General features: G+C 50.6%; 12 protein-coding genes across 12 annotated transcripts, besides 1 other annotated feature; 6 read left to right on the top strand and 6 right to left on the bottom strand.

Moving 5' to 3' along the window:
* Positions 1–27,956: part of a sequence feature (contig 1.3 1..127977(-1)) that runs on past both edges of the window.
* On the bottom strand, positions 116–1,998 carry ANIA_00082 (protein phnA). Its single transcript, XM_652594.2, has 4 exons — positions 1,049–1,998; positions 746–975; positions 615–631; positions 116–362 (listed from the first exon to the last, which is right to left on the bottom strand). Exons 1-3 carry the CDS (start codon positions 1,646–1,648, stop codon positions 616–618), a joined length of 846 nt encoding a protein of 281 aa, XP_657686.1. The 5' UTR covers positions 1,649–1,998; the 3' UTR covers positions 116–362; position 615.
* ANIA_10015 (uncharacterized protein) lies at positions 2,215–2,899 on the bottom strand. Its single transcript, XM_050611076.1, has one exon. It carries the CDS (start codon positions 2,682–2,684, stop codon positions 2,496–2,498), a length of 189 nt encoding a protein of 62 aa, XP_050469341.1. The 5' UTR covers positions 2,685–2,899; the 3' UTR covers positions 2,215–2,495.
* Positions 3,023–4,518, bottom strand: sfaD (G protein subunit beta; the record flags this gene model as incomplete). Its single annotated transcript, XM_652593.2, has 5 exons — positions 4,251–4,518; positions 3,427–4,139; positions 3,282–3,371; positions 3,106–3,225; positions 3,023–3,043 (listed from the first exon to the last, which is right to left on the bottom strand). Exons 1-5 carry the CDS (start codon positions 4,363–4,365, stop codon positions 3,023–3,025), a joined length of 1,059 nt encoding a protein of 352 aa, XP_657685.1. The 5' UTR covers positions 4,366–4,518.
* ANIA_00080 (2-keto-4-pentenoate hydratase) lies at positions 5,880–7,165 on the bottom strand (the record flags this gene model as incomplete). Its single annotated transcript, XM_652592.1, has 3 exons — positions 5,880–6,106; positions 6,154–6,999; positions 7,075–7,165. 3 exons carry the CDS (start codon positions 7,163–7,165, stop codon positions 5,880–5,882), a joined length of 1,164 nt encoding a protein of 387 aa, XP_657684.1.
* ANIA_10013 (putative MFS multidrug transporter) lies at positions 9,356–10,870 on the top strand (the record flags this gene model as incomplete). Its single annotated transcript, XM_050611077.1, has 1 exon — positions 9,356–10,870. The coding sequence occupies one exon, from the start codon at positions 9,356–9,358 to the stop codon at positions 10,868–10,870; it is 1,515 nt and encodes a 504-aa protein (XP_050469342.1).
* Positions 11,397–12,937, top strand: ANIA_10011 (NAD-dependent succinate-semialdehyde dehydrogenase; the record flags this gene model as incomplete). Its single annotated transcript, XM_652591.2, has 2 exons — positions 11,397–12,766; positions 12,814–12,937. The coding sequence occupies 2 exons, from the start codon at positions 11,397–11,399 to the stop codon at positions 12,935–12,937; spliced, it is 1,494 nt and encodes a 497-aa protein (XP_657683.2).
* On the top strand, positions 14,499–16,899 carry samB (the record flags this gene model as incomplete). Its single annotated transcript, XM_652590.2, has 1 exon — positions 14,499–16,899. One exon carries the CDS (start codon positions 14,499–14,501, stop codon positions 16,269–16,271), a length of 1,773 nt encoding a protein of 590 aa, XP_657682.1. The 3' UTR covers positions 16,272–16,899.
* ANIA_00077 (putative oxidoreductase, 2OG-Fe(II) oxygenase family) lies at positions 16,958–18,394 on the bottom strand (the record flags this gene model as incomplete). Its single annotated transcript, XM_050611078.1, has 6 exons — positions 18,167–18,394; positions 18,056–18,115; positions 17,954–18,007; positions 17,880–17,896; positions 17,665–17,818; positions 16,958–17,509 (listed from the first exon to the last, which is right to left on the bottom strand). Exons 1-6 carry the CDS (start codon positions 18,344–18,346, stop codon positions 16,958–16,960), a joined length of 1,017 nt encoding a protein of 338 aa, XP_050469343.1. The 5' UTR covers positions 18,347–18,394.
* Positions 18,692–21,595, top strand: ANIA_00076 (MKT1 family protein). Its single transcript, XM_050611079.1, has 9 exons — positions 18,692–18,857; positions 18,951–19,328; positions 19,396–19,493; positions 19,558–20,400; positions 20,447–20,533; positions 20,579–20,825; positions 20,872–21,103; positions 21,149–21,341; positions 21,399–21,595. The coding sequence occupies exons 1-9, from the start codon at positions 18,851–18,853 to the stop codon at positions 21,486–21,488; spliced, it is 2,175 nt and encodes a 724-aa protein (XP_050469344.1). The 5' UTR covers positions 18,692–18,850; the 3' UTR covers positions 21,489–21,595.
* ANIA_00075 (protein tigA) lies at positions 21,944–23,104 on the top strand (the record flags this gene model as incomplete). The annotated part of the gene is made up of 2 exons (XM_652587.1): positions 21,944–22,457; positions 22,512–23,104. 2 exons carry the CDS (start codon positions 21,944–21,946, stop codon positions 23,102–23,104), a joined length of 1,107 nt encoding a protein of 368 aa, XP_657679.1.
* Positions 24,050–25,948, top strand: ANIA_00074 (EBP2 family rRNA-processing protein; the record flags this gene model as incomplete). Its single annotated transcript, XM_050611081.1, has 3 exons — positions 24,050–24,181; positions 24,244–24,937; positions 24,992–25,948. The coding sequence occupies 3 exons, from the start codon at positions 24,050–24,052 to the stop codon at positions 25,294–25,296; spliced, it is 1,131 nt and encodes a 376-aa protein (XP_050469345.1). The 3' UTR covers positions 25,297–25,948.
* ANIA_00073 (uncharacterized protein) lies at positions 25,943–27,858 on the bottom strand (the record flags this gene model as incomplete). The annotated part of the gene is made up of 3 exons (XM_652585.2): positions 27,621–27,858; positions 27,116–27,552; positions 25,943–27,064 (listed from the first exon to the last, which is right to left on the bottom strand). The coding sequence occupies exons 1-3, from the start codon at positions 27,823–27,825 to the stop codon at positions 25,943–25,945; spliced, it is 1,764 nt and encodes a 587-aa protein (XP_657677.1). The 5' UTR covers positions 27,826–27,858.

Here is a 27,956-nt window from a genome sequence, read left to right on the forward strand (position 1 = left end):
GCGCGTTGTGTAGATAAAGAAATGGATACCTCAAGAATAGCAGCCAACTAGGCTTAACACCATACACGTAAACTGACTGCGCAGCTGAACTACTTGAACTGAGCATAGAATAAGGTTCGAAGCTGATCGAATATCATATTACGTTGTGAGTATGCTATGTACAAAAATAGCCCAGCTGAAACAGAGAAGCTAGTAAGCGGCATAAGACGCATGCTGAAATTATGACTGACCAGTAAAGCCAAATTGCCTACCCTACCTGTCCTATCCTGAACTCCGAGCAGAAGAAAAACGAAGAAGCAAAACAATAAAAAATGTATGTACGCAGATGACAAGACAAATGAAAATGGGAGAAGACGAGATAGCTTCTATGACATGAAAGACGGGCGCTTGGACATGCCTGGATATATGATGAGCAACTTGAGAGCGAGAGCGGAGGGATAGGAAGGAAGATGCGAAGATATACTGTGACACAGGAGTATGCACGTCTGTCGGTTTCAGATCCTGTAGGCTATAGCGTGAATCTCGTTACGGGTATACCGTTTTAAAGTAATAGGCAACCCGTACTCCGTGCTCCAAAATTCAGAGACATCGAAATAAAGAACTATGTTTATCACTTTACAGCACTCGATGTCTAGGGAGGAGAGTTAGTTTCATGTCACTCAGCGAATCTTACGTAGGTGTAGCAGTGGGGGCGCCGGGGCAGAAGAAGCAAAAATATAAGATACGAGAACAAAGAAACACTCACGATTTTAGTAAGTCCTCAAGACTATCCGCGCTGCAGCTTCGACCTTTGGGAATCTGCTGCGGAATCTGGACAATGGTTGCGAAGACGTCTCCGCCCCGGTATGCTAGTAACGCGGGGGCCTCAATGTTATCCATTTCCGCAATCTCGTAGTGGAGCTTGACGAAGTGTACTAGTTGTTGGCGAGAAGCAATCGTGTGCAGGCAGTCTTCGACGAGGGCGCTGGTGTTGGACTGTGCTGGTAAGCTACGCTAACGCTCCTTATAACAGCAGAAGCCGCGACCGGCGGGTGCAGGAGGCACCTACCTCGGGGTCATAAAGACAAACGACGACAACCTGGTCCGCTGGGACCTTCTCAATTGCATCCAGATACCCCGCCGCATCGACCGTTTCCAACGATCCATAATATCTCCGCCGGGCACTAGGCCGTTTAGCCTTCATGCTCTGCAGCTCCTGCATGCGTGATTCGCGCCATCGGCGCAAAAAAGTGTCCTCGTCCTCGTCGAGATCGCTACCTGATCCATCAGCTGGTGGGGAATTGTGGAGGAGTCGAGCGTCGCCGGATGACTTGGAGGATGAGTGGTGGTGTGAGCGCTGCGCGGCCGAGTTGCCGGAGACAAATGACTTGCGGAAATTCGTTCGGCGGGCACGCTCGAAAGCCTGGGCGTCTGCAATGACACCCTTGGGGCCTGTATTAGCTTCGAATCGGGTGTTGGGGACTGTGTAGCTGGTTGTTCGGGAGGTCATGGCTGCCATGTCCTCGGAGTCGGAGTGCTCGAAGTGGTCTTGGTCGTGCGGGTCAGGGGAGGGGTCGTTGTCAGAGAGATTGTTCCTGTCCTCGGGATGGGACAAGTTCTTCTCTCGATTGCTGAAGAGCTGATTGAACTCGTCTTGGGCTGTAGACATATTGAAAAGAGAGGAGGCCTGTAGTTGGGGGTGGTGAAACACTTATATACGTAAGGTCTGCAGCATCCGTGAGCAGGGCACTTGTTTGAGAGGTCGTATCGGATTCCGGAGCACGGAGCAGGAAAAGCAAAAGCAAACCTGAGATGGATTGCGTCGTGTCTACCGATTGACGTGGGAGAGAGTTCAGGAGCGGAGCCACGGAGGACGAGGGGGCGGTAACTGAAACGAGAGGCGGGCCCTCTCTGTTGATGATCGTGTGCTTGTGACAACTCAACGGTGTTTCATCTGTGCCCCGTATTTCGTTTTCGTGTAGTTCGGGTGGGGGATTCCTGCCGTCCCGGTCTCCGGCTGCAGCTAGAAGACACCAAGAATTCCGCCGTCATGGAAGTTGCAGAAGATATCTTGACGTTGATGATGTTATTCTTACTTTTCCACGTGGAGGCTTGTGAGATCTAAGCCACTGGCCCGACGCTCTGGACGACGATGGCTGGAAACACGTTTCAGCTTCGATACGGAACCCCCATATTACGTTATTGCCTGGCATATTCTATTCTTGACCGCAATTCCTGAAATTCGCATTGGATTCATCACTGCTCTACATCGCTTTGGGGGAGATAATCAAACAATAAAAAGTGGTTGGAGATCCAACTGCAATGCAGCATATCCAATCACAAGTCAGGCAAAGTTCGCTTCAAATCACTAACTCTCCAATGTAAGCTGTTATTAGAAAATAGAAGACAAAAGCAATAAAATCCAGATGCACTCAATTAACGTCGTGGCCGAAACAAAACATTCCTCCTGCCTCACCAAAAGTACATTTAGGATCAATGCGTAGAAAACAATCCAATCAAAGGTATAGCGAAGGGTAATTGATCAAAAAAGGAACCTGGGCGGGGATATAAGGAGCAAAGAAAAGATAGGAAAAGAAAGAAATCATAGAACAAATTGAAAAGTCTTGGGGATCGTCGAAGCCCAACCGTATGAATCTCGACGATTCCGCGTCATGCCAGACACCAGCCGGAGCCCCTGTAACCATCCTGAGAAGACAACATTAGTACAACCGCTGCATAAGATTTGTTTTCTTTTTCTTTCCAGATGATCCGGCTTGCGCGATCCAAGTTCGGGTATACGAGACGGGCTGAAGCACATATCCTCTCTATTCTCGCGTCTTCCGGTCCATGCTGAATCAGTCTGCGCTCCCACAGTCGTTGAATAAAGGGAGAAGGCGATAGACTGTATCCCGACAAACAAGATTATCGTACAATGCGGACATCCGGCCTCTCGGTAAGTAGAAATAGAATTTCAAATGGGGAAAGTCGCAGATGACTGAGACAGGGTATCGCGTCGTTGTGATTTTATTATTCTTTAAACCGTTTACCAGGCCCAGACCTTGAGCTGTTATTGAAAGGCAGATTAGTATGTGGCTTTTTCATGAACTGAGAATTTGCTTTACTTACCAAAGAGTCCCAAGATCCAGTGCAAAGACTGATGCCATCATTGCTGACACCAAGGCAGCTGACACGGTTCTCGTGGCCGCTTAAAGACCCCACCTTGTCTCCCCGGAGAACATCCCAGACCTATTCATCGGTCAGTCACCGTCTCCAGAATCACAGGCGTCGAGAACAGAACATACCTTGCATTCAAAATCATCATATCCGGCGAAAAGCAATCTTCCGGAAACCGAGAAACCGACGGATGTGATACCGCACAGTATTTGATCGCTCTGTGGCATTTGTTAACAATACTGTCCTACAATGAGTGTGGCAACCGGGTCTCACCTGGTAGGTGTTGAGTGATCTGTCTGCACGAATGTCGAAGAGACGGCAAGTGGTATCGTCGGAACCGGTTCCGAAAGCGTTGCCGTCAGGGAAGAATTGGATGGCGTTAATGTCAGATTCATGACCAGCAAAAGTTTGGACTGCCTTTCCAGTACGGATATCCCAGAGCTTAGCAAAAGCATCACAGGCACCGGAGACGAAGATGTTCTGGTTAGTGGGGTTGATGCTGATTGACATGACATCGCCGAGGTGGTCTGCGAATTCGGTGACTTTAGAGCCTGACTCGATATCCCAGAGCATGCAGGTCATGTCGCCGGAAGAGGTGATGATTCGACGGTCATTGATGAAACGGCAGCAGGAGAGGTAGCCGGAATGACCGGAGAGTTCGCGCGCGACACGAGTCGGGCCCTCTCGTGAGGAAAGATTGTAAATGGAGCAAATGTTGTCCAGACCACCGCAGGCGACATAGTTTCCACTAGGAGCATAAGCGCAGGTCATGACCCACGATGATCTGAGCGGGATGGCGTGGACTTTGTTCGTAGTGTACGCATCCCAGATTATGAGTTTTCCATCTTGTGAGGCGGACACGAGATGGCGACGGTCGGTGGACCAGTGCATAGCATAGATCTTGGCCAAATGACCTTTGAGTGTTCGCCGGGGCTTCATTCCAATGCGAGGCAAGGCGTCGGTCTGATTCTGCGCAACATCACGCACTGTTCAATTTGCTCTAGTCAGCAACTCTCCGGAGACAGTAGGATGGCAGACGCGATAAAGATGGCCGTTTTCCACCACACTATGCAAAGAAACAAAGGGGATTTTCGTACAGGTTGTATCGGCAAGATCATCCTTTCTGCGCCTGATCTTGTCCTTGAGCCCTTCAGCTTCGCGTCTGGCGGCGGTAATCTTGGCCTGCATCTGCTCGCCGCTCATGTCGGCCATCTTGACTGGGACCCCTGGGTGAACGGAGGCGGCAATTGGAGGTGGTGAAGGACGGAATTGAGCGGAACGAGGCGCGTCGTAGGATGCAGCAGACGGCGAGGGGGGAGGAGGGGGATTCAAGAGAGGATGGCGAGGTTGGTCTGTCGTGTCGGGAGCAGAGTAGAGTAAGTCAGAGAGGAAGGGGAAGAGAGTGTTGGAAGGGGCTCGGAGTGAGGGGGGCGGATTGATTGGTCGGGTGGAGCGAGCGAGCGGCTGCCACCGAGCGAGCGAACTGCGAAACAGATCAGAGTTTCGTGGTACGCACTGTTGGTGGTTTTCTTTAAGAAAGAAAAAGCGCCAGAGACGAGAGGAGAGACGCTTAGACAGAACTCAGGGGAAGCCCGGGAGAGACGGTGCAGCAAGCGGAGAGTTAAAATGCGGATGAAAGTCGTCGAAAGTGTAGGGAGCAGGGAATCCTCCCGTTAGCCACTCACAGGACAATTATCGCAGCGGTACCTATAATTATCATGTAGAGTTCAAAACTACTGTACCTTCACTACGGAGTTTGGAGTAGTCTTTTTAGGACAGGTTTTGAATATTCGTCACCGTCTATTCCGGACCCGAGTGCTCTCTACTGAGCCTCCTGGCCTCGTACAATGTTGACGGGGCACAACTTGCAGGAGCTTAGTACTATTACTGTCATACAATGGATATTACCCAGCTTTGCCACAGCATAATCATATCCTGGGGGCCAATTGACTGTTTGAGCCCGGATTAACGAGCGTTAATCCGACGGCTAAGTAGGGAAAGGGACCAGGAGATGGATGGAGCGCGGCAAGATGGAGAAGCTAATGTAGACACTATTTGGCCGCATTAAACTTGGTTCGGCATTATTACTCAGACTACGGTCGCCCCCCCGTCTCAGATGGGCCTTGCCTTATTTCGACAAGCCTGAAGGATAAATAATCAATTCTGCAGATGACGTCCCGGAGATTTGTAACCCGCCAACAGTGCATCTCGTTCAGAACTCAGGAGACCGGCGGTCATCCAGCCTTAAGGGGGAAGCGATTTCTAAGAGCCCAGCTGAAGCACAAGTTGTCCATGAGAGCTACTTTAAGTTTGCTGGCTCGATTTCTTCCGAGGCCCGGCCACAACAAACCCACACTCGCCCAGAAACGAGTCAGTCTAGTCCAAGTCCCCGTTAGCAGCGCTCAGCTGCCAAGTTAAGGCAAGTTGGCAACAAAGCGACCTGCAAATCCAAGAACAAAGACATCTTATTACTCCGTTCTCCATCTCGCCAACGGCTTATAAATTAATGACGGCCCCTGGAGGCTGGTGGCTCTCCAGGATGGTGGGCCCGATGGGCTAGCCAGGTACGGATCTTAGCAGTGGAGACGCTGTCATGGCTTTTGTATGGATAACAAGGCTTCATTTGCACGAGCTCTCATTTCCCAGCCCAGAATTCGTCCCACAACTGCGCGAGCAACGGCGCGAGTCAGATTGGAGTCGCTCCTTTACTTCATGGTTATTTATCATCAATCCACGATCCTCGAGATCTTCCGGCAATTGCTTTGCTTTTGACTCTCCGATTCAGCGCTGCCAACAAGGATCACGCTGTGAATGATGGATTCCATTTCGCTAGACAGGCTGTAGACGCCATTTGGCACGGGACTTGTCTCGACATAGGATCGACATCCATATTTCACCATGACTCGGAGCATATGCCGAATTCGATACCACAGAAACTGAGATATTATTTGTACTGACTGTTCAGAGCAGGATATTATAATACATCAAACTCAATCGTACCCCAGTTTTCATAGGTGCATGTCCATTTTCCAGGCTTGTCCATCTGAACGGCCTCCAAGCAGCTCCCCGGCATGATGAGTTGCCCGGCCTTGAACTCGATATCATACTCCGCCAGTTTGTTTACCAACCACGCGACAGCCGACAGGGGATTGCCCAGGATATTCTTCGTGTTTCCTGACATCACCTCCTCGCCGTTGAACTTCAAGAAACCCCGTGTATTGCTGAGTGTGAGATCCGTGAGCTTTCGAGGCGTTCCGCCTATGATGACCGCACCCGTTGACCCATTATCGGCTAATGTATCCGGAAGATCAATCTCCCAACCTTTGACGCGCGAGTCGATGATCTCAATTGCAGGAATGGCATAGTCAATGGCACTAATAACGTCCGCAACTGTGACGTTAGGGCCCTTCAGAGAACTCCGCAGCACAAATGCGGGCTCGAGTTCGACAAACGGTTTGATGAATCTGTTTAGGGAGATCGTCGTGCCCTCGTACATGAAGGTGCTTGCGTGCAAAAAGCCATAGTCGGGGTGGTCTAGGCCAAACGCCGCCTGCATGACCTTTGCGATGTTGCCAAGCTTGTATCCCACGAGTCGGTCACCGTTCTGTATGGCCTGCCCGGAGTTGATTTGCTGAACTTTGAATGCCATGTCCGCGTTAAGACTAGGCCAGGTCTTCGTAGGTGCGTCGATAGGCCTCACTTCAGCACGGGCTGTGCGGAGAGCCGTCGCGACGTCGTTCAAGTCGAAAGTTGTCATCTGGATGGCTTGATGTAAGAGATAGGCCAGATATGAAAGGATACCATTGCTAGTTGGCGGTGGGCAAGTCAAGTCAGACTTATAGCCCACTGGTTGGTAAGATCAGGTTTGCTTGGGAGTAAGAGCACGGGTTTCCGAGCGCTCGCTCGATGTGGCCGATGTACGTCGGCTTCGGATGGAGGACCCGAGCCCAAGCAGAATACGCTTGGTCAACCCGAGAACAAATCCCCGAGCATCCCTAACCGAAAGGCTCATGTTGATCCTAGAGAACTATCAATCGGGATCACCGCCGTTTTAGGCAGATCGCTTCTGGCCTCATAATATCCCTTCCATGGCAACCTCAGAGAAATCAGTCACAGCCATTGCAGAGGGGCCCTTGGAAAGTGGCACCTATTGAGTCGTAATATTCAGCTTTGTCGTTCAATACTCACCTTCAAGTTATATAGAAATCCGTAGACTGAAATCAACAGCCAACACTTCCTGACCTCAAGGATTTTCATCCCATTAAACACCAAGGCAAGATGGCCCCTTCAGCAAGCTTTACTAATGTAAAACACCCAATCATCACCGGACCAGCAACCAAGAAAGTCTCGAGGCCTTTTGGGGAGCTCCCCAACACTTAATCCACGGTGCAAAGGCTGCACAGCGGGAAGCCTTCAATCCCTGCATGCACCTGAACTTCCAATATCTAATTTCCAAAAACAATCCATATACAATGGGCCAAACCGGGCTAAATGGGCGTGGCGTTCCGCTCACGCAGTCACTGAACCATTCCCGCTCGCCCAGAAAGCTAGGACCTAAAAGTTGCAGGCATCGATCTTGTCCTGTTTATTGTCTTTGAAATGCCAACATCAGCGTCTCAACCAGAACCAGTACGTGAACTCAAGCACAGAACAAGCCAAACCAACCAACCATGCGTCAGAGGAACACCCCACCATCACCTAGCACTACGACAGCTTCACGTTCGTTTGCGTGGCCATGCTTTCCATCTGCACCGACATGGCGGCGGGAAACAGCGCTGATCAAAGACGAGAAAGCTAGTCGGTGTGCGCGGATTCAGTGACCTGGTTGAATTGTATAGGCAGGATACGATGTATATGCTCCAAATAATCGGGGGAGTGATACGCCATCAACTGAAGAAGGAACCGAGCAGCGCATTGCGGAGAGGATCTTTGATCATGGAGGACAAGGGGGGCTCTTGGGGAGGCAGTTGAAGGTTTTGGAGTCGATGAGGCAGGAGATTTTGGAGGTGGAATGAGCGGTACCTTGGCGAGGCTGGTTCTCAGTATATGCATTAGGCTCTTCATCCCCGTCCAAATGCCTGAATCTCAGGGCCAACAAAACTACCTGTTACCTCTCCAACACTGGAGGACTAAAAAAAAAAGTCCCACAGCAGAATACGCAGGAAGCGACCTTGTCAGGGTACACTCCCAGTCCCAGCTAGTAAGCGTCGCATATAATTTAATCCTTCCATTAATCCTTTACAATGAGATCGCGAGGCCTTGAATGTGGGAACTCGGCACTCGTAGTATATCACGACGATAACACGTGACCTAATATGCGAGCGCAAGCGGGCCGGCTGTGAACCTCGCCCATTCCCCCCCTGGCGCTTGATAGCGCAACAGTCCACACATCTACCTGGATACAGGGTACGGCCCCTTCCCCCGTCTATAGGTAGTCAAAACGGGCATCTGCCCCCAGAAGACCTGGCCAGGGTAGCGCCGGATGCTTCTTCCGCTCATTTCCAACATATATTGTCCATAGTTGCTGCTTCAAACCTGTACCTAGCTAGTTTTTTAGGGAGTTCTGTTTAGGCAACACGTCCAGATGCCCCCTGGGAGGCCGCAGATCACGTGGGCCCCGTGATCCGCCGAGTGACGTTAAATAACAAAACCAAACCAAACCTCGCCCATTCCCTCTATTATCCCTTAGAAGTTGCACCTGGTATGGTTCAATATCGCAGGTACTTCCACCGTCCATTGAGTTGGGTTTAGAAATGGATCAGGCCCTCGAGCTTGACGTGAGTCTTGGCTGTTGCAAAGTTGCACCCAATCCAAAATTGTGGCGATGATCAGAGTATAAGGCAGGCGTCAAGCTCTTGAGAACTGAAGCTTGATATTAGTCTAAATACTTGGCACACTACCGAGTATACAGTTTCCCAGGTGGCCAAGACTTGCTGAAGTGTTCCAAGGCTGGCGTTGGTGTTCGCAAATAAATTGACATAATAGAAACGCAGTTCCACCTTCCATTGCCCAGGTGTTGATCCTCTGCTCCCAAAGAAGGCAATATCTGGAGAGATGAGGCTCATCAGCCTCAGATGATCTTCGATCGGCCTGGAGACCCAGAAGGCAAGGATAAATTCGATGGCATCCATTCTTTCCCTTGTGTCTACACTACGTACGGTACGCTTCGCCAAGCAAGAGCATTCCGTATTGACTGCTTGAAATGACAGGTTCGGAATGTCAGCCACGACACTCAGCCTCGTCTGGAACTGGCAGAGACATCCATACACTGTCTTGGGACGGCGACCACGATCCTGCAAACCCTTTCAACTGGTCGATTTCGCGAAAATGGGCCGTGACATATCTCGCCGCGCTGATCAGCTTTCTGACTATGATGAACGGGACTATCATCACGGTTGCGCACTTTGAGATCGCAGAACTTTTCAATATTGACGAGACGGCATTTCCTCATACATACTGGCCAGTTACAACATGGGCCGTCGGCGGTGCATTCTCTGCTCTGTTCCTCCTTCCTCTGGCAGAGGACTTTGGGACTCGGCCTGTCTTCCTCGTCACATACTTCGCGTTTGTCTGCTTCCTCATCCCGCAAGCAGTCGCTCAGAATTTCGCCACATTGGTTGCCACCCGTTTCTTTGCCGGTGCTTGTGTCGCCATCTTGGCTAATACGGCTGCTGGGGTTATTGGGAATGTATGGGATACTGAGTGGTCGAGATCAATCCCAGTCAGCCTGTATATCTTCGGCTACATGGCCGGTAGCAGTATGGGTCCGGTTATTGGAGCCGCCGTTCTCCAGTCCTTGTCATGGCGGTGGATAGGCTACATGCAGCTCATTTGGTTTGGAGCTCTGTTCCCGATCTACTACTTCTTCTTCTACGAGTCCCGCGGCGACATTATCCTGGCACAACGAGACCGAAAAATGGGCAAAAACGGCAAAGACATCCTACCCGGACACCCCGCACATTCCAAGCTAAACCTTCAGAATCTCGCCGTCAGCTCAACAAGACCAGTCATCCTTTTCTGTACCGAGCCCGTCCTCTTCGTCTCAACCCTCTGGTCTGCCTTCACTGTAGGAACCATCTTCCTCTTCACCCAATCCGTCGAACAAGTCTTCATTGGCACTTACGACTGGACCATCTCCAAAACAGGCTACGTCCAAGCCGCCGTCGTCATCGGCGAAGGAATAGGCTTCTTCTTCTCCTTCCTCTCCCGTGAACTCTACTTTGCATCTGCTTCCCGCAATACGGAGGTTCCCAATAGCCTCATCCCAGAAGCAAGACTCTACATGGCTGTTCTAGGCGGCCTCTTCGGCATCTCTGGGGGAATGTTCACATACGCTTGGACATCGTACCCCTTCATCCCATGGATTGCACCGGCAATCAGCTTGGCCATGGTCGGCGCCGGTAGCGTACTCGTCGTAACGGGTGTATCTGACTACGTTGTAGACGCCTACAGCCAGTACGCGGGCAGCGCGATTGGAGCCGTCGCCACCGGCGAGAATATCTTCTCTGCGTTCTTGCCGCTCGCGACTATGAGTATGTATAATAATCTTGGGTTTCAGTGGGCTAGTACTCTGCTGGCGTTCGTGTCGCTGGTGCTTGCCCTTGTTCCAACGTTGATGTTTGTTTGGGGGAGGGAGGTGCGTGCTAGGAGTCGGTTTATGAATGAGTTAGCTGCGGAGGGTGGTGGAGGGGGAAAAAAAGCAGAAAGGCGATTCTGAGGTTTAGAATGATCGAGTGGACATTTGAAGCCATGTTCTCTGTACACAACCGAGATAGATATGAAAGGGACTGTCGCATACTGAACATGAACATAGCTTGATAACTATGCTTTGCCCACAATCGCTACTTACGCCTACAGCCCCGCTAATCATTACTGTACAACTCAACAAGCATTTCAATGTCATTGTTCCAACTTCCCTAGTCTACACAGTAAGCCCTACTGCTCCATCACTTAATATGTGTAGGGTGGTTGGGCGCTTAGACCCGGGTAGATCGGTTCAGATCCGAGAAGGCTATGAATCCCGAGATACGCGCTACAGCAACCAGTTACGATGCGAGCTATCTCGGAAGGTTGACGAGCTACTGGGTCGGGAAAAGTGGCACAGATGCTTGGAAACAGTTTAAAAGATAAGCTTCTGTACAGAAAGGTCGTGCATTCATAATGGGTTTTCAGCTTCTACAGATTATCGAGACATAGGCTGCCCTACCACGACACGCCATAGACCTACCAACCACCTTCTCAAAATGCCCTCCCTCGCAAACACCCTGAAAGACCCCACCCTATTCATCGAAAGTTCCTACATTGATGGGAAATGGGTAACTTCGTCCTCGTCCAGAACCTTCAACGTCTACGACCCTGCTACTGAAGAATTCATCGGGACCTGTCCCGAGTCTAATATCGACGATATCAACTCAGCCATTCGCGCCGCCGCAACGGCATTCCCAAAATGGCGCGCTCTCTCGGGCAGACAGCGCGGCAGGATCCTTCGCCGATGGTTCGATCTGATTGTCGAGAACAAAGAGGATATTGGGAAAATCATTACCGCGGAGAATGGGAAAGCGAAGGGCGATGCGGAGGGCGAGGCACTGTTTTCTGCGGGGTTCTTTGAGTGGTTCTCTGAAGAGGCAGCGAGGATTTATGGCGATGTCGTTCCGCATAGTAACCCGAGCAGTCGGGTGCAGGTCCTCAAGGAGCCGGTTGGTGTGTGTGGATTGATTACGCCGTGGAATTTTCCTATGGCGATGGGGGCGAGAAAGGTTGCTGCTGCTTTGGCGGCCGGGTGTACAGTGGTCTTGAAGTCGGATGGACTGACGCCGTACTCGTCGAATGTTTTGGCGCTGCTTGCAGAGAGGGCAGGTGTGCCGGGTGGTGTGTTCAATGTGGTGACTGCCCTTGAGAATACGCCGGCGTTAGGGCTGGCGCTGTGCGAGTCGGATAATGTGAAGAAGATTTCGTTTACTGGGTCAACACGAGTCGGCAAGTTGCTGATGAAGCAGTCAAGTCATACGCTGAAGAAGTTGAGCTTGGAGCTTGGAGGGAATGCGCCGTTTATCGTGTTCGATGACGCTGACCTCGAGACTGCCGTAACAAGTGCCGTTGCTTGTAAGTTCAAGGTGACTGGGCAGACTTGCGTGTGCGCGAACAGGTTTTATGTACAGGAGGGCATCTACGAGGCCTTCAGTAAGCGCTTCGTCGAGGAGGTGAAAAAGTGCCAGGTTGGCCATGGACTAGATCCTGGAGTGACACACGGACCCTTGACCAACGGCATCGCGAAGACGCAGGAACACATTCAAGACGCTCTTAACAAGGGGGCTACTGTGTTACTTGGTGGCAGCCGCCTGCCGTCCCTTGGCAAGAACTTCCACGAACTTACCATCCTCGGCGACGTCGACGATTCCATGAAGGTTGCTAGCGAAGAGACATTCGGGCCCCTCGCAGCGCTGTCCAAGTTCAAGGCAGAGGATGAGGTTGTTCGTCGTGCGAACGGCGTCGAGGTTGGTCTGGCATCGTACTTAATCACCAGTGACCTGGGTAAAGCGCATCGGGTCTCAGAAAAGCTGGAGTTCGGCATGGTAGCCATCAACACCGGGGTTATTTCCGACTCTGCTGCCCCGTATGTCCCAGTTCCCGTTCTCACAGTATGAAACTAACGCCTAGCAGGTTTGGTGGAGTCAAGCATTCTGGTATGGGCCGCGAAGGAAGCAAGTACGGCATTGACGACTATTTGAACATTAAGACAATTGTCACTGGCGGCATCCACACAGCGTACTCAGCTCATCTGTAGACAGACCGCTGTAGCCAGAAGAAGCTCAATAGCTGGAGGAAGGTGGCATCAAAAGCATTGAAACCCAGCGATGTCCTCATAAAAGATACTCCCATCTAAAATGATAACGAGTCTCTTCCATTAATGCCAATAGCTTTTGTGTTTAGCATGTTAGTTGCTAGAGAAGTAAGGACCACCACAGACATGGAAACGGTGCTTTGCACGGCTGTAGCCGAGCACAGCTATGCATGGGTTTGACAGGGACAGTAAATGTAAAAATAATGAACTATGTGTTAAATCAAGCCTGAGTCTGCCTCTAGAATTTAAAATAGGTCGTTGACTTGAAGTAGAGAGCCTCGGCGCTTACCGTATACCGGCATACAGCTATTTTTAGCCCAACAGATCGAACAATGAAACAAGATCATGAAACACATCGATCCCCATCCTTTCCCACGCGACTAGTCTGCTAGGTTCTAAGTTGATCCGGCTTCACAAGGCTGAACTGAGGCTTTAAATTCCGGCGGTTGCTCAAACATGCTGCGGGATTTGTCCATGGTTAAGAATAGTGTAGAAGGCGGCTATCGGTTCGCGCCTATGGAGTTCTATGTTTCTAATCATAGCACACCTGCAGTGCAGGAAATATGCCGAGGAGCAGCAAAAGCATTGTTGGGTTTGATCAAGCTCTTATTGGACAATACACTATGGTGTTTGTGAGTTGTAGAATTCATTTTATAATTGGCGATTGAAGTAATCGAAGGGAGAGTACTGTGATGGGCATTGATGGGCATATCGAATGCCGTTATTTCGTAAAAGAATACGAAGGGAGTCGGGCTTCCGCGAACAAGGAGCGTCGAGAATCCTCAAGAAAGCACCCGAACGCCGAGATTGACAGAGATAATAACAACGAGATTATTGTTTGATTAATTGCAGTAGATCAATCAGGCGTGGTGGCGGACACCGGGTGATTAGTGCCTGAGTCCTCCAGAATCGCCGCTTGGCTCTCCTTTTGCCCCCTCATACTGACAAGAACATCTGCAATCAGATTCTGTCAGCGTGACTGAGCGAATTTGCCAATCTTCTCTTTTCTCCCTTCAGCCTTCCCTTCATCTGTATCTGCAGATTCCTCTCCTTATTGATACTCTTCTAACAAGGTACTCTCATTACTCCTATCTTCCTCCGGTAACGGTCCACCGCCTTCAGCGGTTCAGCAGCCTGACTCCGTGACTCTGAGTCTTGGCTCACCAGACCTCCCTTTCACGCCTCTTCCCTCATCGTTCGACAAGCACCTCTTCCATCGTGGTTATTTCAGATTCCTCTTCAGATTGTCCCCCGTCGATCGAGGACCTCCTACGGCCATCGCTTTTTAGCCCTGGAATGTGTTTGGAATAATATCCCCCTTCTCCCTTCCCTCTTTCCTGTACGGAGTCACCCCATCTTCTCCTTCCCGTCTCTGAAGCGACGAGTTTTCAGTCTCACTTAGGGGTGAGAGGCATCAAACCACCGAACAACAAAGCTCGTTCATCTCACCTGCATCTCAAACCGATTCATCATCCGGTGACACAGCGGTGTCCCATCGCCCACCATGCGCGAGGTCAACTTCAGCATCCCGAATGTCAACAAGGCCTCGGTCAACATCACCACTACTCTTTACGACCGCCGGGCTTTAGACTGCACATCGACGCTGCCTCTGATCAACTCCCTCAACCATTTAGCTTATCTAACCACTTCGTCTGCTCGGATCCGCGATATTCTTACCGTCGATGGCGGCATTGAACGACTGGTTTGTATCCTCAAAGAGGGTCGGAGTAACAACCTGATGGAGATGTGGAAATGGAGCCTTGCTTTCCAATGTGTCGTCAACATTGGAGTACGGGGCTCGGAAAATGTCAGAACCAGAGTAGTCGAGGCTGACATGGTACCTGTTATTGCAACCATTTTGGACAACTATATCAAAGTAATGGACAAAGTGCGCGCTCGATCGGATTCCGAAGCTCAACGACACAGGCACCATCAACTCCATCACAAGATAACTCCTACGGCGAGCGACAGCACAAGCCGCTCTTCATTTTCAGACGCCTCCAGCAACGAGCAGCGCACCTCTCGCCGTCAACCACCTCCCACTCACATCGAAATCCCTCCCTTCTTCCATGATACCCGTGCGGTGGAATCTAATGCTGCTGACGTCCCCTCTCCGCCGCGTGCACCAATGACTTCGCCGCCCGAGAGAAGCACTTTTGGTCAGGATACGTATGCTCATCGATCTCATGCACCTCTCCGGCACAGAGCAATTCAGCCCTTGGCAACAGCTATTCCTTCAATGGACGCTGCTGATGGGTCTGGACTACGCCCTGTCCGGGATACGGAGAGGCTTCCCAGCATGCTTCCCGCTGCTTTTAATGAACTCGCATCTCAGCCCGACTCTCCCACTACTCCCAGCGGCGCCGGACACATCCGAAGCAATGTACACGTTCCTATTGGAACACACGCCCGCCCACCACTGAGCCAGCATCAATCAACCTCAGGGGACTCAGATGACGCCAATGGTGAAGACTCTATAATGGCGGATGATACAGGGTCGGGACAATCTAGGAGGCCTATTATCGGTCTCCAGAGCCGCATGGATATCGACGATGACGCCGATAGACAGACTGTGATCGATAGCGTTACCGACTCCTCCCACGATTTAACAGTAACCGATACCACTTCAGATGGGCAAGAATCGGAGACATTCAACATTACCCACCGTTCCGCCGTCGATGGCAGTATAATCACCAATGATAACGCACAGGCTGTGAACAATGCGAACTCTCCACCTATTGTGCCCAGCCCCTATTCTCTTTACTTCCGTGATCGGACAAACATCGCTACCCAGAATTTCTTGAATACGATGCCCCGCGAGGAGGACGTCCTGATGTCGCTTCAGCTTTTGGCTTACGTTTCCAAGTACTGTAACCTCCGCTCATACTTCCAAAACTCACACTTTGTGCCAAAGCTCAAGATCGACCGAGAGCTTCGAATGCTGGACGAAGGAGCCTCACCAGTTGAACTAATTGAAGAGGAAGACGAGTACCTACTTCCTGACGATGTCAACATCTTCCCTCTGGTGGAGAAGTTTACCGCTCGCCACCATTCAAAGGATATGTCATACTGGGCTTGCGTGGTGATGCGGAACCTCTGTCGTAAGGACGAGTCCCGAGGCGGTATTCGCCAGTGTGCGAATTACAAATGCGGTAAGTGGGAAGAGTTCACACGTCAATTCGCCAAATGCCGCCGCTGCCGTCGCACCAAGTACTGCAGCAAGGATTGCCAGAAAGCAGCGTGGCTCTACCACCGTCACTGGTGCGCCACGCCATGATCGGATGAAAATCGACTTTAATTCCCCTTGCATACGGCTTGCATAGCGTCTCGTCGTTCTCATTTTACTCTTTTTATGCTCTTTTTTACCTTGAGGTCTCATATCTTCCCGTGCATGGCATTCGGAACCTGGCGGTGTTCCTATTTACCGAGAGATACCTTTTGTATGTCATTTCTTGCAAACGCTGCTTTTGTGCAGCTTCGATATCCCTTTCCAGGGCCGTTTCATTTACGCTGGCTACTTCAGCCCGTTTCTTACTTATACGATTACCCATAGCGGCCATGAACGACATCATCTTCAGTTATCTGTCTTACTTGTCTTTTTCCGAGCTGTCCTCTCTGGCTCGCACTCCGTACAGAGTTTCTAATCCACCGTTGCCCTAACGTCGGACGATTTTCCTTTGTCAGTGTCATTGTCATTCACATTAGCTTCATTCCCCGAAACTCCCGGACGTTCTCATTTTGGCCGGCTTTTTGCTTTTTGCCTTTTTGAAATTATTCTCCCATTGGCTATTCTTGTTGGAGTATTTTTTTGTCCAATTGTGGAAACTTTACCTGTCCAGAACAGTTTTTGTGTTTAGCATCCAATGGCCCGTTGCATATACTACTTAGCACTTGCAATTACATAGTAACTCATTCTATCTGCTCAAGTACATTGTAGACGTCAAATACGCAGAGAACCGTCTCCTATGCGACAGTCGCTTCCTGCCTAAAGTCATAAGTCGCATTCAACCGCATTGCGAGATGCTCCGCCGCCGTGAGCGTTCTCCTTCCAGGTTCAAGATTCCCAGCTCCCCCTCCAAATCCTACTCTTTCCTCAGCGTCCACAACCTTCTCCTCACGGTAAGCCTTAACCACGTCACTCGGCACAGGAACCAGCTCCGTAGAATCAACCGGATGGCAAAAGAAAACAATGCTATACCGATCCTGTGAACTATTCCCTGTCCGCTCTGAAGCCGGAAATACAACTCGGTGCACAGTGGACTTGAGCAACCCGTCTGTCCAATAGCTTAGCAGGTCGCCGATATTAACCAGGATGGGCGGGAAAGCAAATTCGTTGTTAACGTCATCCCCGCTCGGACTCGGCCTTCCAGGCTCTACGGCAACAGGCGCCCATGTCCCCTCTGGCGTGAGGATCTCCAATCCCGGCTGTCCAGGTCTCTGGAATAGCAATGTGATGCTCCCGTAGTCCGAGTGTGCGCCAGCACGTACGTCAACAGTATGGTCGTAGTCTGCTGTCTGGGGCGCAGAGATGGATGGGTAGTATAGATAGCGCAGTATGCAACCTGTTGGGCCCCTCATTGGATCGTGGCGGGTTAAAAAGAATGAGGGGGAGATCTGGCAGGGTCAACTCTCATCGCTCTGAGGAGCTGGGAAGGGTAGGGTAATTGTACTTTGAGGCCTAGAGAAAGAAGGCTGAGAATGCGGTTGCAGGTCTTTGTGCAGAGGGATGCAAAGTCTGCGATCTCAGCTTCATGGGGAGCTAGGGCCGGGGGAAGCGGCTGTTGAGCTTTGCCTTCCGCTGTGAATTCGCCGAAGTTGAAGGCTCTAGCAAAGGTTTATGGTTATCTTGTATTCGCAGTGTATATCCTGATAGGTAGTGGCTTACTCTTTGAAATCGCCCGTCTATATACCGTTAGTATCCCGTACTTGGCCTTGAGGGGATCTAGACCTAATACTAACCCGCTGATGTTCAGGATCCAAAGTCTCAGAATGCATCCCAGACCAGCCGCGGTTCTAGAGAAAGGTCAATGGAGTCCAAGATCCCAATCGGGTGATACGAACGTTCGATTGAATCCGAGAGGCCTCCTTCTCCTCTACTGGTGACGCGAAGAAGCTCTTCGACTAGAAGACGTTGGCTTTCTGTATGTTCATTAGAGTAGTAGAGATACACACCCGCTCAAATGCTTTCCGCACATCTTCAGCGGTGAAGTCGGTCCCTTTGCTGTCTACATATAGAAAGCCGTATTTGGTGGCGGCGTCTAGCATGGCCTCGCCCACTGCCGGATCCTCAGGGTTCGAGATGTCAAGAATCGGCAGTTCGATTGAGGTTCCGGCTGGAGTTGGTTCGGCCATTTTAGACTCAGTGGTTATCTTTCAAAGTCTCGGTAGTGAGGTCGGAAGGGAAACGGTGGTTATATAGAATGAATGCGGGGAGCTCTGGGTTATAAGACAAGGTTGGAGATATATTGTAGCAGCAACGTTATCTCTAGCCCCACCATTTACATTCTTATTGCCTATCTTCAATTGTCTTATTGCTGATTAGCTAGCCCAGCTAACTGGTCTGTACCTGTGTAATTTAATATAAAGAAGTGATTTGGGCATCGAGCAAAGAAGCTGGTGGATCCCGTGATTGGGTCGGCCTCGAGAAGGGTGGTTGGAACCTGAACCTCCGAGTCGCATCGAGCTACCAGCTCTGATCGGATCCGAGTAATTCACATCTCTGTTTTAGACCTCTACCAATTCTTTTCCTCCTCCTCCCACCATTTCCCTAGCTGAGAGGCTCTCTGATTCCGACTAGTGCTTCATGATTGTCAGCCGCTCATAGACCGTATCGAATCAGCTCCGACCAGCTCAAGAATGCCGAGTAAGTCCAAGTCCTCGCGAAGCTCCAAAATCAGCCTGACTCAATCCTCAAGCGGAACCGACCATGCTGACACTGTCTGTGCTTGTTATCTAGTTCGCCCTTTAGACGATTGGGTCTCTGGCATCTCTGCCCGCACCTCGTCGCTTCCCCTCTCCGCACTTAAAGGGGCTGTCGTCGGCATTGATGCGTCGCACTACATCTCCCAGCATCTCCTCCACCCCTCTACCCGCGAACCGCTTCTCATCGCCCTGGGAGGTTTTCCCTTCGCTCTGAGAAGCAACATCGAGAAGGAGCTGCAGGTTTTCAAAGACTTGGGCGTGGGTTGTGTCTTTGTCTTCAATGGTTTGGATTTTGGGAAGAAGAACCAGCGGCCTCAAGCGCACCATGAGACTGTGAGGGCGTTTGAGCATGCTTGGGAGTTGTATGATCAGCAACAGGCGGACCAGGTTGTGGATGCGTTTAGCAGTGTCGGTATGTGTTTGGTTTGCTTTTGCCTTGGGTTAACGATTTATTTGAGGTGTTAATGGGTTTGTTGCAGGTACTCCTCGGCCTGAGTCTCTCTATCGATTCTTGCAACGCATTCTCGTTCAGAATGGCATCGACTACATGGTAGCGCCATATAGTGCCGCCGCCCAGGTAAGCATCTGACCACTCTCGCCACTGTATATTAGCACGCTCGCTCCTGACACCTGTTCTGCAGCTCGCCCATCTCAGCACCGGCCCCAGTCCGGTCGTTGACGCCATCTGGGGCCCATCGGAAGTGCTACTGTTTGACGTCGAGAAGCTCATCACCCGGATCGAAATCGACCCTGCGCAGTTTTTCTGGATCACTAAACAGACATGTCAAGAGGAGCTTGGCAGGCTAACGGATGAGCAATTTCTCGACTTCGCGCTTCTTCTCGGCTCCTCTTTCCTTCAGACGTTCCCATTGTTCGAGAACCCCGCGTTCCCTGGAAAAGCTGCTTCTGTTCGCGATGCTCTGCCTATGTTCAATGCTGCTGGACGAAGCGCTCTCGCCCTATGTGTACAATACGAAGAAGAGCGCCGTATGCAGGATCTCCAGTATACGGACCGCTATAAACGCGCCTACATGAATGTCAAGCACCACGTCATTATGGACATGGAGGGAAGGGTTGGTGTTATGGATGCCGAAAATGCCCCCACTGACATGCACGAGGTGATCGGTCAGCGTCTTCCGGAGGAACTATACTTTTATCTCTCGAAAGGAATGCTCGGCCCTGATGTGCCAAACTATTTGACCTCCGGGGAAGTTCTTATTTCGTTGCCTCTTGGCGTTGAAGACTCGAAGATATACCGAAAGGTTGCGGGCGAGATCCTTGCTCCACTCAGAGAACAGGCTATGTTTTTGCTGTCAAATCACCTCCACCGATTCTACCAGACTAAGACAATCCGCGTTCGGACTTGGTATAACGAAAATGCCGACTCTACTATCACTCTCAGAACGCCCCCTCCAGTAATACCGTCCATCCGATCCTGGAAAGTTTCAGGTGACCGATACACAGAGGGAGTCAAGAAGTTGCAGGTTAGTAGGCCATTTATTTTGAAAACGAAGGCTCTAATATACGTAGGGATCATCTGGACCATTCAGATTCGCTGTTCAAAGTTTGAAGGACTCGGAATTTACGCCGAAGACATTTGCTTCAAAGGATACTCCGGTATGAGACTATGATATCATGGCCGCTCAGAACTAACTTCCCTAGCCTCTTTCATCGAAGGATGAGGTTATTGCCAATGTTTATTGGCAATTCCTGCAACTCCGCGGTTACATCAATGAAAAGCACCAGCTTACACCTTGGGGCGAATGCCTAGAGCAAGCCCTCTCAGTTCTCGATCCCGAAGATTCATTGGAAGAAGCTACTTTTGTGGCTATTGAGTTACTTCGGTTCGGAATTCTGAACGCAACGCAATGGTTCTCACAAGTATCTGGAGGGCCAATGAGAGGATCCGGTGAGCAGACACACCCATGATGTTAGACTGTTCCTAACAGTACTAGATGAGGACAAGTCTTTCAACATGTTGATTTCCCGCGTTGCCTGTATTGGCAAACTGCGGCACAAGAACATCGGCTACTCTGGACCTCTTAGCAGACAGTTACTCTCTTACCGGTCTCTTATCAACGAAGTCCGTGCGACACTGCGCAACCTCATTGAAATCACACTTGCCAGCCTTTTCCTCAGCGGCGACGCAAATCGCGACCGTGATGACTGGACTGAACTAGGTGTCAGGTAAGCGTGGCTACCTTGACAAGCAGCCGAATCTAACGTATTCAGCCTTCCGTTCATTGACGACAACGACTGCGGCCTCGGGATTGCCGTCCGGACATACCTTGACGACCTGCCACTGCAAGCCGAACCGACCTCACAAGAGGCACGCGAAGAGGTAAAAGCCAAGGGCAAGGAGTGGTTCCAGCATAGCGATAGTTTTACACATAATCTTGAGAGGGCATTCAAACTATGGGATGCGGTATGTATCTCTCTATCTGTGAACTACAGCTCACGAACCATTGCTTACTTGTAATAGGTCTACAAGGGCTCCCAGAATGCGGGGAAGGAGTTCAAGGACGCAAAGATCTGGGCTGATGCCGACAAGTGGTTGTCTGACAGACGGTGATTTATAGCAATATGATGAACTATGGCCACACACGCCTAGGATTTCGTCGTGTCGACGGCTACGTTCTCGACAATATACTTGATATACCTTTAATGCTGTTTCCGTAGCTTATCGTGCGGAGTATGCAGAGCCAACGGGGTAAAACTGAATAGGCTGCATTAGCGGGAACGATTGGTAGCTACACTATTTATTACTATCTGGTATGCTCACTTCTCGACTGATGGCTTCAGTTCGTAGTTCGTATCTAAGTCCCCGGCTTGGTTTTTACAAGTGTCCTCTATTTTAGCCGCAGATCCACGCCATAGCTCCATTATTAATGCTCCCCGACTACTGAACCTCCACTTTCAGCTCGACCTTAACCCTTTACCCTTCCTATTCTTCGACAATTGATCTGTCGACCATAAGCAAGCTATATTATTTCACTGATCTTCGCCTCCGCGAGGATACGTTGCAAAATGGTCCGCGCCAGCACTCTCCTGCTGAGCGGCTTGGTGACTCTCGCCACCGCTCGCTCTGCAGTCCTCGACCTGATTCCCAAGAACTTTGACAAGGTCGTCTTGAACTCCGGCAAGCCGGCCCTCGTCGAATTTTTCGCCCCCTGGTGTGGTCACTGCAAGAATCTCGCCCCGGTTTATGAGGAACTGGGCCAAGCCTTCGCGCACGCCGAAGACAAGGTCAGCATTGCGAAGGTTGATGCTGATGCGAACCGCGATCTCGGCAAGAGGTTCGGGATCCAGGGATTCCCGACTATCAAGTGGTTTGATGGAAAGAGTGAAACACCGGAAGATTATAAGGGTGGACGGGATCTGGAGAGTCTGACGGCCTTCGTTACCGAGAAAACGGGCATCAAGGCGAAGGGAGCGAAGAAGGAGCCGAGTAATGTGGAGATGTTAACGGATACGACCTTCAAGAGTGTCGTTGGTGGTGATAAGGATGTGTTTGTTGCGTTTACGGCGCCTTGGTGTGGACGTATGGTCCCCTTCATTCTATTTACTTTCAAGCTTGCTAATGTATTCCATGTAGACTGCAAGAAACTCGCACCGACTTGGGAAACCCTCGCCACAGACTTCGCTCTCGAACCCAACGTCATCATCGCCAAAGTCGACGCCGAAGCCGAGAGTTCCAAGGCTACCGCGAGGTCCCAGGGCGTCACCGGCTACCCCACGATTAAGTTCTTCCCCAAGGGCTCAACCGAGGGCATTGTCTACCAGGGTGCACGCACTGAGGAAGCCTTTGTCGACTTCGTCAACAATAATGCTGGAACGCACCGTGCTCCTGGAGGCACGTTGAACGAAAAAGCCGGCACCATCCTTGCCCTTGATGAGATTGTTGCGAAGTATATCACTTCCAAGAACTTTGGCGAGCTGGTTGATGAGGCGAAGAAGGTTGCGAAGACTGTCGGTGGAAAGTACGCGGAGTACTATGTTAAGGTTGCGGAGAAGCTGGCACAGAATGAGGAGTACGCGGCTAAGGAGCTTGAGCGGTTGAAGAAGGTGCTTTCTAAGGGTGGCTCTGCCCCGGAGAAGCTGGACGATATGGTCTCGCGCAGCAATGTATTGCGTAAATTCTTGGAAGTGGAGGAGAAGGTGGAGGACGTCGTGAAGGACGAGCTCTAGATTATCCGACTCTGGGCTAATCTGTATATGGAATGGGTTGATGTATAGGTACTTGCCACTGCAGATGCAGTCTTCAGGAAAACGTATTAGATTCCTCACTGACCATCGATGAAAGAATGAACATTATATGATTGACGTCTTCCAAATTCTCATTGCGCGGACTCACAGCAGTACGGGTAATCAAGGATAGGGTATCTCTCAGTAAAAATAACAATCTCCGCAGCAGAAACAGCAGGCATATGTATATATACACATCACTTCGCGGCAGGAGTCGTCGCCGTGGCTGCCCCTGTCGCCGCGTCCTCTGCAGCCCTCAGTGAAGCCTCCAGTTCATCAAGCCGTCTTGCCATGTCGTCAACTGCCATGAAATTCAATTGAAGTCAGATATAGCCAACCCGCAAACTGGCAGAATAGGACAACTCACACTTCCCAAACATTTCCCGAGACACGGTATCGAATTTATGCTGCAACTGGTCGAGCAGTTCATCTACGGCTGCCGTGAATTGGCCTTGAACGTCTGTACTCTGTAGTTGGGCGAGGTATCAGTCTGATCAGCTCCATACGTAGCATGTCAGAGAACTTCAAACCGGTTGTTGAGTTGGGGCTGAAGGAGAGAGATCTGTTGTCCCCGTAGGTGTAGAATCTTGGTTTGCAGACATTGATTCGGGGTTGCGGCCGGCAGTTAATGTTACTGTAGATAGGGGATCTCGCACGATTAAGACCTGGAATATACTGAACAGCGTGCAATACCTAGTGCAGCTCCAGGGACCGCTCCGTTATCGATAAAGCTGCCGGAGGAATAATCTTCCTTGAATCACCATACCGCATCGGTGCTAGTTCATGTGCAGCTCAAAAAAATTAGTGGATTGATACTTCGGCTCTCATACAAACATACAATCAAGCGCCGCCTTACTCTATTTTGCGCCTTTAGGAATTAGGTTGAAAATGCCGAAAAGAAGTAAATTGCTCCAGGCTCTCGATGAGCACAAGGGAAGGGACTATGACGCCGAGAAGCAGAAGAAGTTACTCAAGGCCTCCAAAAAGAGGAAGGGCTTGACCGGGAAGGAAGAAGAGAAGGTTTGTTGTTCTCCCACATTTTAGGATTTAAATCTTCGAGTAGTTGCTGATTAAATTATCAGTTAAAGGAGGAGTCGGTCAAAGACAAGAAGACTGAGGAATCTGCATCTGAATCTGAGGAGGAAGAGGACAAGGAAGAGAGCACAAACGCCGCCGAGGGCGAAACCTCACAAAATGACGCTGCTGATGACGCCGAAGACGATGAAGAGGCTGAGGACGAAGATGAAGAGGAGGAAGAGGAAGAAGACATCCCTCTCTCAGACCTTTCTGACGACGAACGCGAAGACGTAATCCCGCACCAACGCCTCACAATCAACAACTCGACCGCCATCCTCGCCTCAACAAAACGCATCTCTTTCATTAGCCATTTAACGCCCTTCTCCGAACACAACTCTTTGATCAGCAAGGCTGAAGACGAGATGGATATTCCAGACGCGAACGACGACTTGAATCGCGAGCTGTCGTTCTACAAGACTGCGCAGACAGCGGCCTACACGGCGCGGAAACTCCTGAAAAAGGAGGGTGTCCCGTTCACAAGGCCTGGCGATTACTTTGCAGAAATGGTCAAGAGCGACGAGCATATGGGCAAGATTAAGAAGAAGCTTTATGATGAGGCCGCAAGCAAGAAGGCTGCTGCGGAGGCAAGGAAGCAGCGCGATTTGAAGAAGTTCGGAAAGCAGGTGCAGGTTGCTAAATTGCAGCAGCGCGCTAAGGAAAAGAAGGAGGCCATTGAGAGGATTAATGATTTGAAGAAGAGTGCGTCCTACGTTCTTAGGATTCTTAAGATGGCTGTGCTAATGACTTCCACAGAGCGAAAGAATGATACATCCGGCCAAGACGGCGGCGCAGACGACTTGTTTGACGTGGCGGTTGAAGACGCTGTCTCCGAGAATCCACGGAAGCGCGCGCGCGGCGATACCAGCGGCCCCAACCTGAAGCGCCAGAAGAAGAATGAGAAGTACGGGTTCGGTGGCAAGAAGCGGCATGCGAAGAGCGGTGATGCGATTTCTAGCGGTGATCTACGTGGATTCTCTGTGAAGAAGATGAAGGGTGCGAGCGGCGGCGCAAAGCGTCCGGGGAAGAGTAAGCGGGCTGCGGCTAGGGGACGGGCATGATTGCTGCATTGGATGTATGTCTTAAGAGGGGGGGTGTACTGTATAGTTTATATCTTCTCTTCTGTTTGTTCCAAGAGGATACCGGAATGCTCTTAGTGCACGTTTGGGATTAGGTCTTAAAAAGCAATTTGTTTCACTGAATACGGAGTAGCGAGGCTACATGTTCTAACCTGATGCTGGAGCTATGGGTATAACACTGTCTATGGAATTGTGCTGTGCGTACTGGGCGTTGGATGCTTCCCAAGACGCTCCAATGTTAAGTTTGTGGATGAAGCATGTAGCCAACAAGTATGCTTGATGGTATACGGAAAAGGCCGTCTGAGCATCGAGATGGTCGGCAATATCACATTCGCGAGTATCCACTTGTCGGACACAGTCAGACGGTGAGTGATTCGAGGCGAAAAAGCTGGCTGGCTGATATGTTATACATGGGAGGATACGCTCGATTACCTGCTCGCGTTGAGGCACTCTGTGACATAACTGAAAACGAGGCTTAACGTCAATCCACGACTGCTTGCGCAGGTGAGCTCAGCCAATCATTGTCAAGCATGGTCCTAATCGTGGCGCTTTAATCTGGTCCAGATTGCGCATTTTAATGCTGGGCTGCTTAGTACGTAAAAGGTTTCGAGAAAAACTGGCTTGCAGCTTAAGTACCATCCTCGTCAAGTGCACCGTTCGTTTCACCATTCAGAGCCGCCAGCGCGCCGTCTAGAGTTCCCATATCCCGAATGCGACTGAGCAGGTTGTCAACGCGGAAGTTGACGTTTAGTCTTTTCTCCGCTTCAACTAGCTCAAGCTTCGCCTTCGTATCATCTGCATGCGCAAGGGAATGATCTTGGATCTGTTCCTTGCCGCGCTTGGAGGTACATTTGGTGATGACTTTGTCACAGCCGGGTACTTTGCATACCCAAGTGTCAGCTGGAAGATTAGTATCATGACAAGATCCTGTGTCGAGCCCAGGCTCAGCAGCTGAGACGGAGGTATTCCGACTCTGGAGGGTTTCCTGTAGAGGCGTCCTTTCAATGAAAGGAGTTGACTCAGGGTCCGACAGAATCGATCGAGTACGGCGTTTTGCCCTAGTTGTCGACAATGGATCCCTGACGAGGTCATGACCGCGGACCTTGGTAGGAGTCTCAAACTCGTCCGTCGCATCTTGGTTGTCATCTGAGAGATCGTAGTCGGCTGTTGTGCTTCGAGCCCGCTTTCCAGTCCTCTTACTAGCGATTTGACTCTTTGGTCGTAGTACAGATTTCCGATGGCGAGGTCTTCGCTGCTTCGGCTGTTCATGTTCACTTTCTTCGTCGGAGGTGCTATCATCCTCGGTGATACGCAGCCGTAACGGAGTGAATGTCACATTTGCCGGAGTATTCTTTTTCGAAGCAGCTTTTAGCTCCCTGTAGATGACCTTTTTAGACCAGTCAAAAGTATTCGTCTTGGCCTTGTTTAAAGACTCAAGAATGATAGCAGCGGTTGTTGATATAAGGTTCTGCGCATACTCCAGTTCGTCGATTTCGAAGCGCGCCATTAAAGTCGAAGTTACCAACTCTAGGTTCAGTTGCCGTTTCGCGAGATACCCTGCCTCTTTAAGATCAAGGATGATCTGGTAAATGGCGTCTGCCTGTGCCTTGGAGATGGCTGTCGCGTCTGGCGTAGTTGCCCTGGTTTCCATCTCTACATCTTCATCCTCAGGCTCGTCCTCCCCATTATCTTCTTCTTCTGTTTCAGCATCCTTCGATTCCTTTTGAGCACGTAGCTCCTCATAGTCCTCCTAGATACCCGTCAGAGCTAACGTAGGCCTTGGAGATCTTGCAAAACATACCGGGAATTTTTCGCAAAGATGCGCAAATATACTCGTTTCGGCCCAGTTCACGTCTTCTTCACCTCTAATCATGCGTGACATCAAGAAATTATGATGCTTGTAGAAGACTCCCAATGAATCGTCGCCGTCTTCACAGATCCCATGTGTATGAAGCACATATTCATCACACAGGTGCTCCAGGCTCGGGGACGCCCAACTTTTCCTCCTCCTTCTACTGCTCCTTTTCGGCTTATGTCGATCGGTCAGAAAGTAGAGCAGGTCAATCGCCTCCACAACCTCATTGAACATCGGCCGGTACCCCTTCGCGGGGGAGATGGAGAACCAGCCAGCCCGACCGGCAATCCAAATCCCAACCTCACCGTCATTGTGCTGGCCGTAGGCAAAGTGACTTACATCGTCGAGTACGATGCGCTTCGTAAGGTAATCCGGATCGAGAACTGATGCGACAGAGGGAGCATGTCAGCCATGCTGATGGTCTGCATGGTATAGTAGAAGGTAGACTAACCGAGGGATTCCTGCTCTTCTTCCACCTCTTCCAGACAGCCCGTCACCTGGACCGGGTTCTCTGGGCTGGCCGTGAGAAGATTGGCATAACGCGACTTGCCAGGAACCAGGATTCTGACCTCGGACAAGCTAAATTCTTCCCAATCGTTCTCGTCGACGAGTGAGGGGTCTCTTGCGCGCAGAACGCTATCTTCTCGGGCTGTCATGTCTTTGGAGGTTGCATGACGCCTTGATTGGGATTATATAATGTCCAGCCTGGAGGGTTGGGGTCAAAAAGAGGGTGAATGAGTTGATGACATGGGGGCCCTCCTGTGATCTTACTGGTCCGTCACTGTAA

This window comes from Aspergillus nidulans, chromosome VIII (genome assembly GCF_000011425.1).
Source record: "Aspergillus nidulans FGSC A4 chromosome VIII".
Classification (NCBI taxonomy): Eukaryota; Fungi; Ascomycota; class Eurotiomycetes; order Eurotiales; family Aspergillaceae; genus Aspergillus; species Aspergillus nidulans.